This window comes from Bos grunniens, chromosome 5, assembly GCF_055505025.1.
Source record: "Bos grunniens cultivar Pamir isolate PY7600 chromosome 5, Bosgru_T2T1.0, whole genome shotgun sequence".
NCBI lineage: Eukaryota > Metazoa > Chordata > Mammalia > Artiodactyla > Bovidae > Bos > Bos grunniens.
This window is the reverse complement of record NC_141169.1, coordinates 81,182,188-81,196,978: the sequence shown is the minus strand read 5'-3', so window position 1 is coordinate 81,196,978 and position 14,791 is coordinate 81,182,188. Positions and strand designations below refer to the sequence as shown.

Genomic DNA, 14,791 nt, shown 5'->3' with positions numbered 1-14,791 from the left:
CCAGATACCACAACTACTGAAGACCCCTTGCCTAGAGCCTGTGCTCTGCAACAAGAGAAGCCACCGCAGTGAGAAGCCCACACACTACAGCCAGAGAGTAGCCCCTACTTGTCACAACCAGAGAAAAGTCCACGCAGCAAAGAAGACCCAGCACAGTCAAATAATCAAACAAAATTTTTTTAAATATTTAAAAAATGATCATTCTGGCTGTTAAGAGTAAAACAGACTAAGCAAAGGCTTGTATCAGAACATTATGGTGGAATTGTTGAGAGGTAGTTGGATTCTAGATTAATTTTGCTGTAGGTCCACAGATGAACTAAATCTGATGACAGATGTGAGAAGAAAAGTCAAGGATGAACAGTATAACAGCTTGAACACTTAATTAGTAAACTGCAGTTGCCATCTACTGAGGTGGGGAAGACTGGTGGAGGAAGAATCTGGAAACAGAGGTAGGAAATCAAGAGTTGCATTTTGGTCATGTTAAATTTGAGATGCTTATTAGATACCCAGATGAAGAGGGAGGCAATTGCATATACAGTCCTGGAGTTCAAATTAGAAGATGGAGATATACTTTGAGCGTTATCTGTGTAAAGATGGTCTTTAAAACTAGGGATTGGATGATATCACTTAAGAGTGAGTGTAGGTAAAGAAGAAAACAAAGTCAAGGACTGGGTCCCAGCACACCTCAGCTTTTAATGGTAGGAAAAATGAGGCGCGACCAGCCAAAAGACTCTAAGGAGATCAGTGAGGAAAGAAGAGAGTCAAGTAACAGTGGTTTCCTGGAGGCCATGACAAATGAAATTCTAGAAGGAAGAAGAGGTCATCCATGCAAAATGCAGCTGTTATGACAGAGAAGTAACTGTCGGATCTCAAATTGTGGGGGTCACTGGTATCTTTGGCAAGAACACCATCTGGGGAAGGGTAAGAAAGAAAGCCTTATAGGAATGGATTCAAGAAAAAGTGAAACAGTAGAAGGGGAGAGAGTGACTAGAAATACGTTTGAAGGTGTTTTGCTATAACAGAGCAAAGATTTCCCAGAATTCCATGCCCATCCTTTACCAAACTAAATAAGACCCCTCTGTCAAATCTTAATATAGTCATTTTTTCACTGTATATTTTTCTGAGATTATTTGATTAGTTGACTGAAACAAAAACGCAAAACATGAGAGCTATGAGTTTTGTTTCACGTAGGGTCTTACGGAGGACTATACCCATGAGACAACCTCTCAGTAGCTCTGAACAAGCTGTTGCAAAGAAGTAGGGGGGAGCCAGTCTAAATGTCGTTTTGGCTAGGGGAGTATGGACAGTTAAGTACATGTCTTGAAAGAAGATTACTGCTGGTCACAAGGAACAGAGATCTCAAGCTAATGATTTTAGTGCTTTTACATGAAAATATGAAATCTGAGTTCATTAAAATTCTTCCTGAAATACACATCTAGCTATGTAAGGGGCCTGCTTGTTCAAAGCACAGAGCATCCTGTTATCACCTTAATTTCCTCTCTCTGAAGCACAGAGTGCACTGTCCATCAGCTACTGCAGTGGCTTAATCCTGGTAGAACTGGGTGATAAGCAACACTCTCGTCCTTCTCTATTTACAGATATTGACTATCTCCCCACTAGACTGTCAACTCTTCTAAGGCAGGGACAGTCTTGCTCATCACTGAATCCTCAGTGCTTTAAACATGGCATAGCATAAGTTTAAAACCATTTGCTGATAATCTGAATAATTAAAGGCTTAAATGGGAAATTTGATTCTGTTTATGTTAGCCCCTTATGGTACACCTTTCACTTATGTAATTTGAACTTGATGCAAATCTTCGTTTTCTCCATCCAACATTTCTCACGTTACCAGACTAAGAAAGTAAAAATTTTTTTGTAGAAATAACTCTCCAATTATATTTCAATTAACATTTTTAATGTGTATGATTTGATAAATCTTAAGAACTAGAGCAACTCTAATGTTTAATTCAGAATTAAGCATAATTGCAAATGTTTTCTTCATAACACCCAATTTCCATAATTTGCAGTACTTCTCAATTTTCATAATGCTATCAGTGCCTTCACCCAACTATAGGAATGCTGGGCAAAGCATATTTGTCAATAATCTGGTTATAACTAATATATATGAACTATCCACCAAACAAGTTTTAAAAAAGGAATCAATTACTCTTGATATTAGTACATTAAGGAAACCAATTTCAATATAGAAAAATTACTTGAAACTTTTAGGCTAGGGATAAAAAATTCCTACTGTATTGTTATAATATTCCAAGTATACAGAAAACTACAGAATTATTAGGTACTATAATAAAAACTGAAAAATTTGATAAATCTTATACTTTATGAAGGTTTACTTTGATGCCTCCACAGATTATAGAAGTTACAACCTTAAATACTATCTTTTTCTCTTCTAAAGCTTACAAATGAAATGAAGAACAAATTATTTTATGACATATTTTCTAATAAAGCATAATAAAGCAAAAACATACAGATATAAATATGAAAAAAGTAACAGACTTACCAGACATATGAAAAGAATATCTCAAAGAAAATTCTTTCATGGCCAAACTTGCATTGTATGTGAAAATCAACATCATAAGAGGACCATGAGACTTTAATGAAGGTGAATCTCCTTCACATAGATTTCCTAGCCAAAAAACAACAAAACAACCCCACCCCCGCAAAACAACATTCTTAGCATTCATCAAGGTAAAAGTTATTGAGCAAAGTAAAAGGAAAAAATCCTATTTTTAATACAAATTTATACTTTATCTACTACCAACAATTTAATAATGGGAAATTAAGCATAACAAAGCCCAATTAGAACAGATATGTCCTAGATTTCAAAGTGTAAGCAGTTCTAAGAAAGTGGTTCCTAACCAACTAGGACATTGTACCCCATTCTCATAATGTCTGAAATACTTAAGTAGATCTTTTAAAGCTATATAATATAAAAGAAGGTAACATAGTCTGGCTAGGTCATCAGGGAACTAAAAGATATTTTGTCACCAGATTGAAATAACCATACATAAAGAAGTATATTTGAGCTTTTGTTACATACAACTTTCATTTATCCACAGCACAACCAAATGAATAAGAGGCAAGGTACAGTAACTGGCATAAAAGTCAAAACTGCTAGCTGGTCTAAATGAGATTTTTTAGGCAACAGTTCTTAGAGGTCTCCTGTGAGTCAGAATCCTAGGGCTAATTAGTAATGGTTTTGCTCAACCTCCCGTTGCCCCTGGATTTCTAAAAGCATCCTTCAGAAGATGATGGAGACTGATCTTTACCCATGGTCTCTCTCTTGTGAGGCTGACTGGTAATAGCCAGATTGCTGTTATAAAGTTCTCTGTAACTGCTACCCTGTGAATCTAGTTCAACTTCTAGAATATAATATTTTTCTTTCATCTCCTGATTTTTATAGTTTTCTTTATGATCAGAATGTTTAATCCTTCACTACAGAAAATCTGGACAATTTAAAAAATAATTACTTATAACCTTGCAGTCCAGAAATATCCACTTAAACATATTGGTGTGTTTCTCCCTATGATAGGGACAGAATGGGATGATCAAATAGTGAGCACAATGGTGAGTTCCCCATTAGGAAACTGTAGATAGAGAGGGAACTACAGGGGGCTTTCAGAGACCACAATAAGACTAATGATCATTCAAGAAAGTAATAGGAAAATTCTGAAACAATGTGGGCTTGCTTGACTCATAACGCAAAACAAGTCACTTAACATCAAAGTCAGACTGGCTTACTTAATGATAAAATCAAGCTAACTTCAGTTCAGTTCAGTCGCTCAGTCGTGTCTGACTCTTTGCGACTCAATGGACTGTAGCACACCAGGCTTCCCTGGCCATCACCAACTCCCAGGGCTCGCTCATACTCATGGCCATCGAGTCGGTGATGCCATCCAACCATCTCATCCTCTGGCATCCCCTTCTCTTCCCACCTTCACTCTTTCCCAGCATCAGGGTCTTTTCCAATGAGTCAGTTCTTCACATCAGGTGGCCAAAGTATTGGAGTTTCAGCTTCAACATCAGCCCTTCCAATGAATATTCAGGAATGATTTCCTTTACGATTGACGGTTTGATCTCCTTGCAATCCAAGGAACTCTCAAGATTCTTCTCCAACACCACAGTTCAAAAGCATCAATTCTTTGGTGCTCAGCTTTCTTTACAATCCAAATCTCACATCCATACATGACTACTGGAAAGATCATAGCCTTGACTAGATGGACCTTTGTTGGCAAAGTAATGTCTCTGCTTTTTAATATGCTGTCTAAATGGGTCGTGGCTAACTTAGCAACAAAACCATGCAACAGAAACAGAGGACATGCCCACAAACAACAAAACAATGGCAGCATGAAACCTACATCCTGCTCAGTAAGGCCAGTGAGTTAGTAACCCCCAAAACATGTTCTTCGGCCTAGACATGTTCTTTGCACAATGCCCCCCAGACAAAACAACAATAGTAGAAAACAAGGCCTACAAACTGCCCAGTGATGTCATCAAATTAACGACCACCAAAACAGGCTCTGTGCACACAAAAATTTATGGAAAGATGATTTTTCACAATGAAAGGCCCTCACTGTACTGAGACCTGAAAATATTTTTCCAAGTGCTCTGATAGTTGAAGTAAACTTCCCTGCCTACCTGGGGAAGGAAGCTGATGATGGAAGTTCTACTTTCTTTCTACTCAATAAATACAAGAAGATCTCCCTCCCCTCACTCTTTCTTGATTACAAAAAAGTAAACCCATTGAGTATGCAGGCAGCGCAATGCTTGTCTTCCCACTTGTGAACCTTACAAATGTCCTATTCTAATAAATCACTTCCTATCAATCACTTTGCTTCTCACTGAACTACTTTGTGGGCTGAGACATAAAGGACTGTGGTGCCAGAGCTCTTCAGAGCCCTGGAAACAACACCCAATGGTTTCAGCTGGTGACCAGAGCAGGATTGTGGTAAGATAAGAAGGTCTGGGGTCGGGTACTAGTAGGGCCACGGGACACCACAGGTCAGAAGTTCTGGGGAGGACACTCCACTGATGACAGCCCATTTCAGTCAGGCCAAGCAACCCCGAGAGCTTTATGGCTCTGACTGGATTCTGAGATACAAGCTAGGGGAACAATGATATGGATGTTTAAAGATCTGGAGAAATGATGACAATCAGTATGGGTTGCCATGGAAAGGTAGTATGGAAATACAGAAAGAGTCTTATTGCTGGTGCAGGAGACAAGGGAAATGGCGTGTGAAAAAGAAGGAATTTCACTGTCTGGGTTGCTTTGACCAGGTTTGAGCCCTGGCTACATAGATACATACCGTGGCAATGGAATGGCTGTGCTTGTACACATCCAGTCGCTATATGATGTTGCAGGATTTAGCAATCTCTACTCTTCTCTTTGACCCTGAGGTTTTCCTTCTATGCTCTCTATCTGTTCCATATCTTTTAACTCCAAAAGACCTGTATGATCACCAAGGTGTAACAATTCACTCTTCTCTCTCAATTTGGCAGGGAAGCAGCTTACAAGACTCAAAGTACTTTTCCTTAATTACTAGGAGTGTCCAGTTGAGGACCTATCAGGCCCTGATGTCAGTCTTCTCCTCCCTCCAGGCCCTTGCAAATGTTAACCCTTTTATTTCTGACTTGCAGCCAGACAAGTTCCAGATCATCGTCAGCACCACTGGAGACATCTTCTGTACTATTCCTTTGTGGCAATTTCTTGGGCACTAACATCTGGTTGGGAGACTGCTTTGGAAGGGATACCATCTAAAATCATAACTGCCAATCTTGATCAAATTGCACAAAAATAAAACTTATGGATAGCCCAGGAAGCAGAGACCTTTCCTCAGGTTTGGGTCTAAGATGGTCAAATTGAATGAATCCCAGTTGACATCCCTCTGGGACATGTACTCCAGGACTGGAAAAAAAAGTGAACAAGATTTGAAAAAGAAAAAACTTCTCAGCCTATGTAACCAGGTTTGGCTGCAATATAAGTTAGAGAGCCAAGAAAAGTGAGCACCGAACAGGTCTCTAAATTATAATACTATACTACAACTGGATTTATACTCTAGAAGGGAATCAAAATGGGGTGAAATACTACATGTTCAAGTTTTTATGACCTTGTATTTGGGAACTGTAACTGAAAGGGATCTAATATATGTGTAACCCAGAAGCCTAATTTAAGGAACCAATCAGATGACAGTTTACCTGACCCAGTGTACAGGGCCATGCAAAGACCAGACCCCCCACAGAAAGAAGCTGTTGCTCCTGAAGCAGCTGTCAACCCAGTGGGAGTTGTTCCGCATCCTCCTGGAGGAGCTATTGTGCCAACAGAGGTTCTCAGATCTGAGACAGCTACTGCTCCAGCTGAGGCTAAAATCCCAGAGGAAAGTGTGTGCAAAGGTGAGGAGAGGCCACCACCATATTCCAGAACTCCTTCTCTGTTCCTCAAGTCACCCAAGGAGCACAATCTCAGCCCAGCTAGCACCCATAGTGGCCTAAATTACCAGCCACCTGCCCCTACAATCTTGCCTCTGAGCAAAGTTCCTGATGAGAGTCAAGGAACAGTAACAGTCCATGGGCCCTTTTCAAAATATCCGTTCTAAGTCTGGCTGGGGATAAATTGGGAAATTTTACTGAGGACCCTGTAATTTTCACTAAGGAGTTTACCAGGTTAATGAGAACTTTTGATCTCACCTGGGGAGATTTGCAGATTTTTACTATCCCATTGCTGCATCCCAGAGGAAAAACAGGGTATAACACTAGCAGCCAGGGACAGTGCTGACCAAATGGCAACTAGGGCCCAACAAGGACATGCAGTTTTTCAAGTGGGGAATGGCACTGTCCCTGATGCTGATCCGCAGTAGAATCACCAGATGAATTCTACTGACAGGGACAGATAGGACAATATGATTAACTATTTGATAGAAGACATGAATGGTAAAGTCTGTTTATTATGAGAAAGTAAAAGAAGTCCAACAGGGACCGAATGAAAACCCTGCAGTTTTTCAAGAGAGATTAGAGGAAACTTTTAGAAGTATACAAATGAGGATCCCCTTCCCCCGAGGGACAGACCCTTTGTCCTTTTGGCTATGCATTTCAGAGCCCAATCTGTCCCAGACATCAGGCACAAAATTCAAAAGGTATCTGCTGATCCTCAAACCCCTATGAATGATTTACTCCAATTGGCTTATTCAGTTTTCATTATAGGGATGTAGCCCACAGGGCTGAATGCCTGCAGAGAGACAAACAAAAGACTCAAATGATTACAAAGGATTTGTCCACTCAGGGACCACCAAAGGAGAGGCCAGGTTTTTGGGGCCAATCTGACCATGGTGGACCATGAGGCCCATGGGTACCCAACAAAATCACTGTGCCCTGTGTGGACAGAAGAGACACTGGAGGAAAGATTGTGATCAATGTACCCTTTGCCAACAGTCAGTGCATGGGCAGAGGGGACACCTCAGTTGCCAGCAAGTGATGGGGGCCATTAGACTTCACAATCGGAAGATAGAGGGGCCTGAGGCCAGAAGTGGCTCTGCCTAGAGATATCATCTATATAATTAATGCTGAGCCTGGGGTAGTCATTGAAGTAGCAGGCAACTTGATAGAATTTCTTATAGACACTGGTGCAATCTTCTCAGTCTTAACCTAAAGGATTGGAAATCTTAACAATCATAAAGAATATATAATGGGAATATCAGGAAAAAGACAAGGGTACACTTTCCCAGAACAATTTATATGTAACGTTCATGGCCAACTACTTTTACATTCCTTTTTGTTTGTGCCTGATTGTCCCTTTAATGGGAAGAGATTTATTAAACTAGTTAGAGGCCACTCTGTTCCTAAAGGGAACAACGAAACTTTGTGTCACATTGTGCTTAGTTGCTCAGTCGTGTCTGACTCTTAGCAACCCTTTGGATTGTCGCCCTCCAGGCTATTCTGTCCATGGGAATTTTCAGGCACTGGAGTAGGTTGCCATTTCCTCCTCCAGGAGATCTTCCCAATCCCAGGAATGGAAACTGCATGTCCTGTGTATCCTGCACTGTGTATCCTGCAGATTCTTTACCTCTGAGTCACCAGGGAAGCCCTTAAGGAAAACTTATTCATCACCAAATGATTTTAACAGAGAATGAAAATGAACAGACTGAATCTACAACTGAGATAGAAGCCCTAGTAAACCCTGAAGTTTGGAACATTGAGGTTTCAGGCTTAGACAAAGACATCTGACCAGTAGTTATCAAGCTAAGACCTGGATGAGAATATGCCTGTGAAAAACAATATCTCCTAAAGCTAGAAGCCTAGAGAGGAATTTCTCCTACAGTGAAGAAGTATGATTCATATGGATTATTACTGGTACCTTGTCAGTCACCATATTATACTCTGGTATTACCTATTCTTAAACCTGTTGGAGACTATCGATTTGTACAAGACCTAAGGGCTATTAATGAAGCTATTGGACCCATTGATCCTATTGTGCCTAATCCTTAATACTATCCTAACTCAAATCCAGGGGAAGCCAATTGGTTTACTGTGTTAGATTTAAGTGAAAGTGAAAGTCGCTCAGTCAAGTTCTACTCTTTGTAACCCCATGAACTATACATTCCATGGATTTCTCCAGGCCAGAATACTGGAGCCTTTCCCTTCTCCAGGGGAATCTTCCCAACCCAGAAATCAAACTGGGGTCTCCTGCATTGCAGGTGGATTCTTTACCAACTGGGCTATCAGGGAAGCCCAAAGGATGTTTTTTTCTGCATGCCCTTGGCCCAGGAACTTCAATTCCCTTTTGTCCTTGAGTGGACAGGCCCAGAAACAAAAGAAACCCGATAACACACCTGGACTGACTTCCTCAAGGATTTAGGCACAGCCTTGAAAATGACACCTAATGGTTTCTATTAGACCTTTAGTCATACTTTTTTTTAAAAAATAAAATATATTATGTAGTTTTTTTTCATTCCAATCTTCTCTCTTAATATCACAGTAGGACTTTCCTGTCTTCTAAAAAAGTTAGGTGAAAATATTTCATTTAGTGGTGGTATAACATTTTATCCTATGGATTTGCTATACTTTTCTTAACCAATTTCCTATTTTGATACTTTTTTGCGGGGGCCATTATCATAAATAACACTAGCTGAATGAATATCTTGTACATAAATGTAAAGTATATTTCTTAAAAGTATGGATAAAAATAGAAACACTGAATGACAGGTTATAGATTTATTGCTTTTGAAAAACATTTCTCTATCTTGCTCCAGAAAGAAACTATGTATTATACCTAAACAACAACATGAAAATGTCTGTTACACTGCATTTTATTTACTAAGTATAATCATTCTTCAAATATTTTTGTCAGTTAAGTAGGTAAATTTTTTTTCATTTATGTTTTAAAAAGGCTAAGTATTTTTTTCTCACATCTATTTGCCTATTAATTGCTCATTCAGATCACTTGCCCATTTTTGTATTATTGTGCTGCTGCTGCTGTTTAGTCACTCAGTCGTGTCCGATTCTTTGTGACCCAATGGACTGTAGCCCACCAGGCTCCTCTGTCCATGGGATTTCCCAGGCAAGAATACTGGAGTGAGTTGCCACTTCCTTCTCCAGGGGATCTTCCTGACCCCAGGGATTGAATCCATGTCTCCTGCTTGGCAGGTGGATTCTTTACCATGGAACCACCCTAGGAAAATAGTAATTCTGAATTGTATTTTAAAATCAATTGGTTAAACTATTATTTATTGTACTATTTTTAAATTGTTTTATATTAGGGATCCTCTTGATTCTAAAAGAATGCATCTGTGCTTTATAATTGTTGAGTCACTGTTAATTATTATAGGGCTGATGATTCAAGTGTGCTTCCTGTGACAAACCATTTCTAAGTTTAACTGACCATACATAGTATTCCCTGAAACAAACATTCTAACAAAGGTAGTTTGCTATGCACACACAGTTTCAAGTCAACAATTCTAGAACTATTAAGCTTTTCACTATTATAAGAAAACTGCCCTTCTTAGTAAACGGATGGCCAGAGGATTAACTTCATTGTGACAGAAAAAAATAGAGAGATTTAATTTAGATTGTATAGTAACTGATGTATAAATATTCATTAACTTTCCTTATCGATCAAAAGAGGTTGAGGGTTAATCCAGTGCTTTTGCAAAATCACTTGGGTCAATAGTTCACAATTCTTTAGGAAAATGAATAAAAGACTCAAAAGCTTTGAGAACTCTGGTTTTAACCTGACATTTTTTCAATGCTAAATCAAACATATTTGGGCCGTTATAATTTTTTTTTTTTACATATTTGGGCTTTTCTAATACTGATTTATACACATCCCCTATATTAATTACCTTAAACCTTTCTCAGAGTTGTTGAAAATCCTTGGTTACTTGTTTTTTATTTTGCTTCTGTTGAAGGAAGTTTTTAGTTACACAGGAATTTATTGATAATTTCCTGTTGTCTTCAATTGCTTTTACATTAGAATCCTTCTCCATACATAACTAAGATAATTGCTTATTTTATAAACTTTTAATGCCTTAAGAAAAATGCTTAGCTCTTTACTCAACTGTTATATGAGGTGATGGAAAATATAATTTATATTTCCCTCCCTGATCTGCAATGCAAAATTTATCACATTTAAATGCCTTATAGTTTCTTGGGCCCCTTCTGGTCTACTCATGTGTGTCTCTTTTATACCAGTACTGCTCTGTTTTAATTATGGTTACCTCAAAGTATGTTTTTATCTTGATAATTCACCTCATCATCCGGTCATTTTTTTCCCCCCAAAACATTTTCAGCTAGTTCTAGTTAAGGATAAACTTTAGAGTTACTATCAATTTCCTCCTTGCTCTCCAAAGACAATTACCATTGGGATTTTGCTATATTTTTAAATTAACTTGGGGTGGATTAATGTTAATTTCATCTTCCAGTTTTAGAACGTGGTACTTTTCTCTATTCAGATATGTGTGTGTGTGTGCGCACATGTGCACAAGTATAAGTTTCATATTTGTGCAATAAAACTCACATTTCAAGGTTATTCCTAGCTACATGGTTTTTGTGACTAATTATAACCAAAGTGATTTTTACATTATAACTTCTAACTAATTTTCACTTGGATGGTTTTAAGGATATGATTATTTTATCATTGATTTATATTTATTTTTCCTAATTTGACCTAGCTTTTAGATAATACATTTTCAATATTAAACTAGTTGTGCATTCTGGGGATATAGCATTGTTGACTATGTTTAAAATATTCATTCAATAACCTATTGACTTCAAAAACTGAGTTAACCACTAGAGGCTGTCTTATTTGCAAAAATTGAAGTAGAGTCAAAAACTTTTTGTGGAAGAAGATAGGAAATAATACATATATTTTATGAACAAATTCTAAGTGAAGAACAAATTATAAGAACAACAGAGATACAGTTCATCAATATTATAAATTATAACTGACATAGCTAATGTACTTTTTTCCCTTTTTCTGTATTTCTTTGTTCTTTCAAACCTTGTGTTCTTAAACACTCCACTGATGGAGGGACAATAGGGAGGGACAATAATCTTTTCTTCTAAGCAGCACAATTTAAAAATACAAATTTAGAGGTGTAATTCTAATTCAAACACTGCAGGTGCTTGGTTTCTTTTATATTGATTAACATGCACTCTGTCATTTAATTATCAAAGTAACCTCATGAAGCAGTACAAGTTACAGGTATTCTGTAAGGCAAGAAAGCAAGAAGTGTAGATAATTTCCAAAGATACTAGCCTAGATGCTGCACTCTCCCCACAGAAAGCTATGCCCTTCTGATGTTATGTAAAAGCTCCATGTTTACTAATATTCCCTTAAGTAGAAACACAAAGATTGTCAATGCACCTATTTCTGGGATGTTAATGGGTGTAAGCCTACAGAATAAAAGAACAGTGGTTTAGCAATTGGCTGTTTGATCAACTCTGGCAAGACTCTACCAACATGGAGAGGGACACTGACATCTGGGTCCTTCCTAGAGAGACAAAGGCCAGCAAAATGCTATACATCTTCTCTCTCTGGGAGTCACCTTGTTACATTAGGCATCTATATCTCTGACTTAGGCACATTGGGAATTTGTAATACCCATGTACATGTGTGCTAGTGATGCTGTGTCTTTTCACTTAAATCACATGAAAAGTTACAGGTAGTTATTGTCACGTTACCAGTGAGGACACTGACTGAGAAAGCTTCGGGAACATTCCCAAAGTCACTGAATTACCAAGTGGTAGAACTGCAATCTACTGGACCCAGGATCATCAGATTTCAGAACTCTAGGCTGCTATATCCTAATTAATTGAGCAACTTTGGTCACCCAGCCCAAACTACGTTTCCATTTCCCTTTTCTCTAGTCATCTCGCTCTCAGTCAGGTGTGGCCATGTGAAAAATCTGGCCAAAGTGACTTAAATCTGCTACAGGATTCTTGGAGACATATTTGCTTTCTCCATGGCGATAACCCTTCCCTGGGCCCTTTCTTCTTTTCTCTCCATTGTAATGGCCACAACTGAAATAGCCATGATGGAACCACTAGGAAAAGGCCAAGAGAACTGCAATAATTCCAGTCTTCACAGAGTTGAACTATTGAGTTGGTGGTGCATCTGCATGCCTCAGCATTTCTCTTTCTTTCACAATAATGAATTTAAGTCACTGTAATCAGGTTTTTGACTACTATCTAATTAATAAGGCCATTTAATGCCTTCCCTGCGATATTATTTTGCCTGACTAATATAGGAGATCCAACCAGTCCATTAGGAGATCAGCCCTGGGTGTTCTTTGGAAGGAATGATGCTAAAGCTGAAACTCCAGTACTTTGGCCACTTCATGCGAAGAGTTGACTCATTGGAAAAGACTCTGATGCTGGGAGGGATTAGGGGCAGGAGGAGAAGGGGACAACAGAGGATGAGATGGCTGGATGGCATCACTGACTTGATGGATGTGAGTCTGAGTGAACTCTGGGAGTTGGTGATGGACAGGGAGGCCTGGCGTGCTGCGATTCATGGGGTCGCAAAGAGTCGGACACGACTGAGCAACTGAATTGAACTGAACTGAACTGAATATTATACTCTCAGTTTTCTTGTGCTGCATTTGTCTGAGACTGTTTATTCATCCTTTATTTTTAGTATTTCTGGCCAAGTTTAATCTATGTATGACTCAAGTAAACAGCACATAGTTGGGTTTTGTTTTTAACTTAATCAGAGTATTAAGTTAATTTCAATTACAAATATAGTAACAGCAACAGGTTATTTCAATATCACATTTAAGAAGAGACTAATTTATGTCATCTGTAATTCACACACTGAATATAAAATGACCTAAGAATATTTTACAAAAGAAAATCAATAGCATAGTTCTTCATGGGAAATTGGTTACCTATTAATTTTTTGCCTGATCCAAATCCTTCATAAACCCACAGGTCACCCTGACAGGCCAAGGGCATTGGTTGCTTCTGGAAGCTGATAATATCAAGGCGAATGATATGATTTATAGGGGCTAGTAATCTCCAGTGGCAGCTACAGCACAATGAAAGAAAGTTAGAAATTATTTCTCAGTAGCATAAATTGTTATTTACTTTGTTCAGAATTTAATGCATCACTCAGTGAGTCACTGTTATTGACTGTACCTGCTTCTTTTGTGCTTAGGTGAAAGAAAATTTTAAACTATAACAGTAAAAATATTCTCTAATACTTTTGAATTTGTCAACAGTTTTAACCAAATACACCCATTATATGAATGGCTGGTCAGGCACATGTGTTATTCTAAATTCTAATTGGCAATCCATAAGAGTTAACCAAGTATTCCTGTGTCAGTTTGCCCTAAACGTCCCCAAATCATACACATTTACTTAGGATTAAGTTTATTCTAATGTTTAATTTAGGGAAAGTTCTCTTATATGAACCACTTATTGAGTATTACTATGTGCCAGAAGGTTTTACATACATTATGTCAATCTCCAAAGCTCTTTGATAGAGATTCAGCATTTCACTTTACCTAACAAGTGATCTCTTTTGTTGGGAAAGTACAGTTTATCAGCAGGGGTAATCTCACATTCAGGTTCTATATACTTAAGGCTTCAAATCAGGTATTGTCTCAAAGTCCATTCTTTCAGGAAAGCAGGTGGGAAATAATTCCTTAAACAGATAACAAATGTTGCTGCTTGTCAAGTGATCATTCAAAAACTTTCATTGTAATACAAATTCCTTCCTCACCTCATAATGGTTCTGTGAAAATTTCTCGGGAATTGTATGATCCCTGCTGGTTTGGTCAGAATAACATCTTCACAAGTGGCCACATGCTCTTGGTTTGAACTCTGAAGAGACTGGGTGCTTTTACTGCCCTTTGGACCTAGAAATAAAGAAGAAAAAAAATGAGATAAAACTAATTTTTAAGAGGCTTGTTATATGCTTTTTCAGGTCAGAGCTGTCAGTTTTCCTCCCTGTTTTAGAAAAAGTTAACAGGAGGTGGTTAGTTTCACTAAAAATTTTTCTATCTGAAATATTCAAAGGTTACAGAAAACCAGCACCTCTCTCAAATTATATTTGGCACAGCCTAGGGTCTATGGAAGATAAAGAGGAATGACTGTAGATGATGTAGTTTCCCTACTCAAGTCCATTTAAAAGCAGTATTCTTTTTAAAAAATTTTAATTCAACTATAGTTGATTTACAGTGCTGTGTTAGTGGCTGGTATACAGCAAAGTGATTCAGTTATACATATATATTTATACATTTTTTCCCCATTATGGTTTATCACAGGATACTGAATATAG

General features: G+C 38.2%; 1 protein-coding gene across 3 annotated transcripts in view; it reads right to left on the bottom strand.

Annotated features, from left to right (window-relative positions):
• OVCH1 (ovochymase 1) overlaps positions 1-14,791 on the bottom strand; it is a 96,620-nt gene that overhangs the window by 20,759 nt on the left and 61,070 nt on the right. For all 3 annotated transcript variants that reach the window (XM_086401538.1, XM_086401539.1, XM_086401540.1), the window contains exons 17-19: positions 14,234-14,369; positions 13,398-13,537; positions 2,522-2,647 (exon numbers count right to left, since the gene is read on the bottom strand). In XM_086401538.1, the coding sequence (XP_086257664.1) occupies positions 2,522-2,647; positions 13,398-13,537; positions 14,234-14,369 (402 nt within the window). The remainder of the gene's footprint in view (positions 1-2,521; positions 2,648-13,397; positions 13,538-14,233; positions 14,370-14,791) is intronic.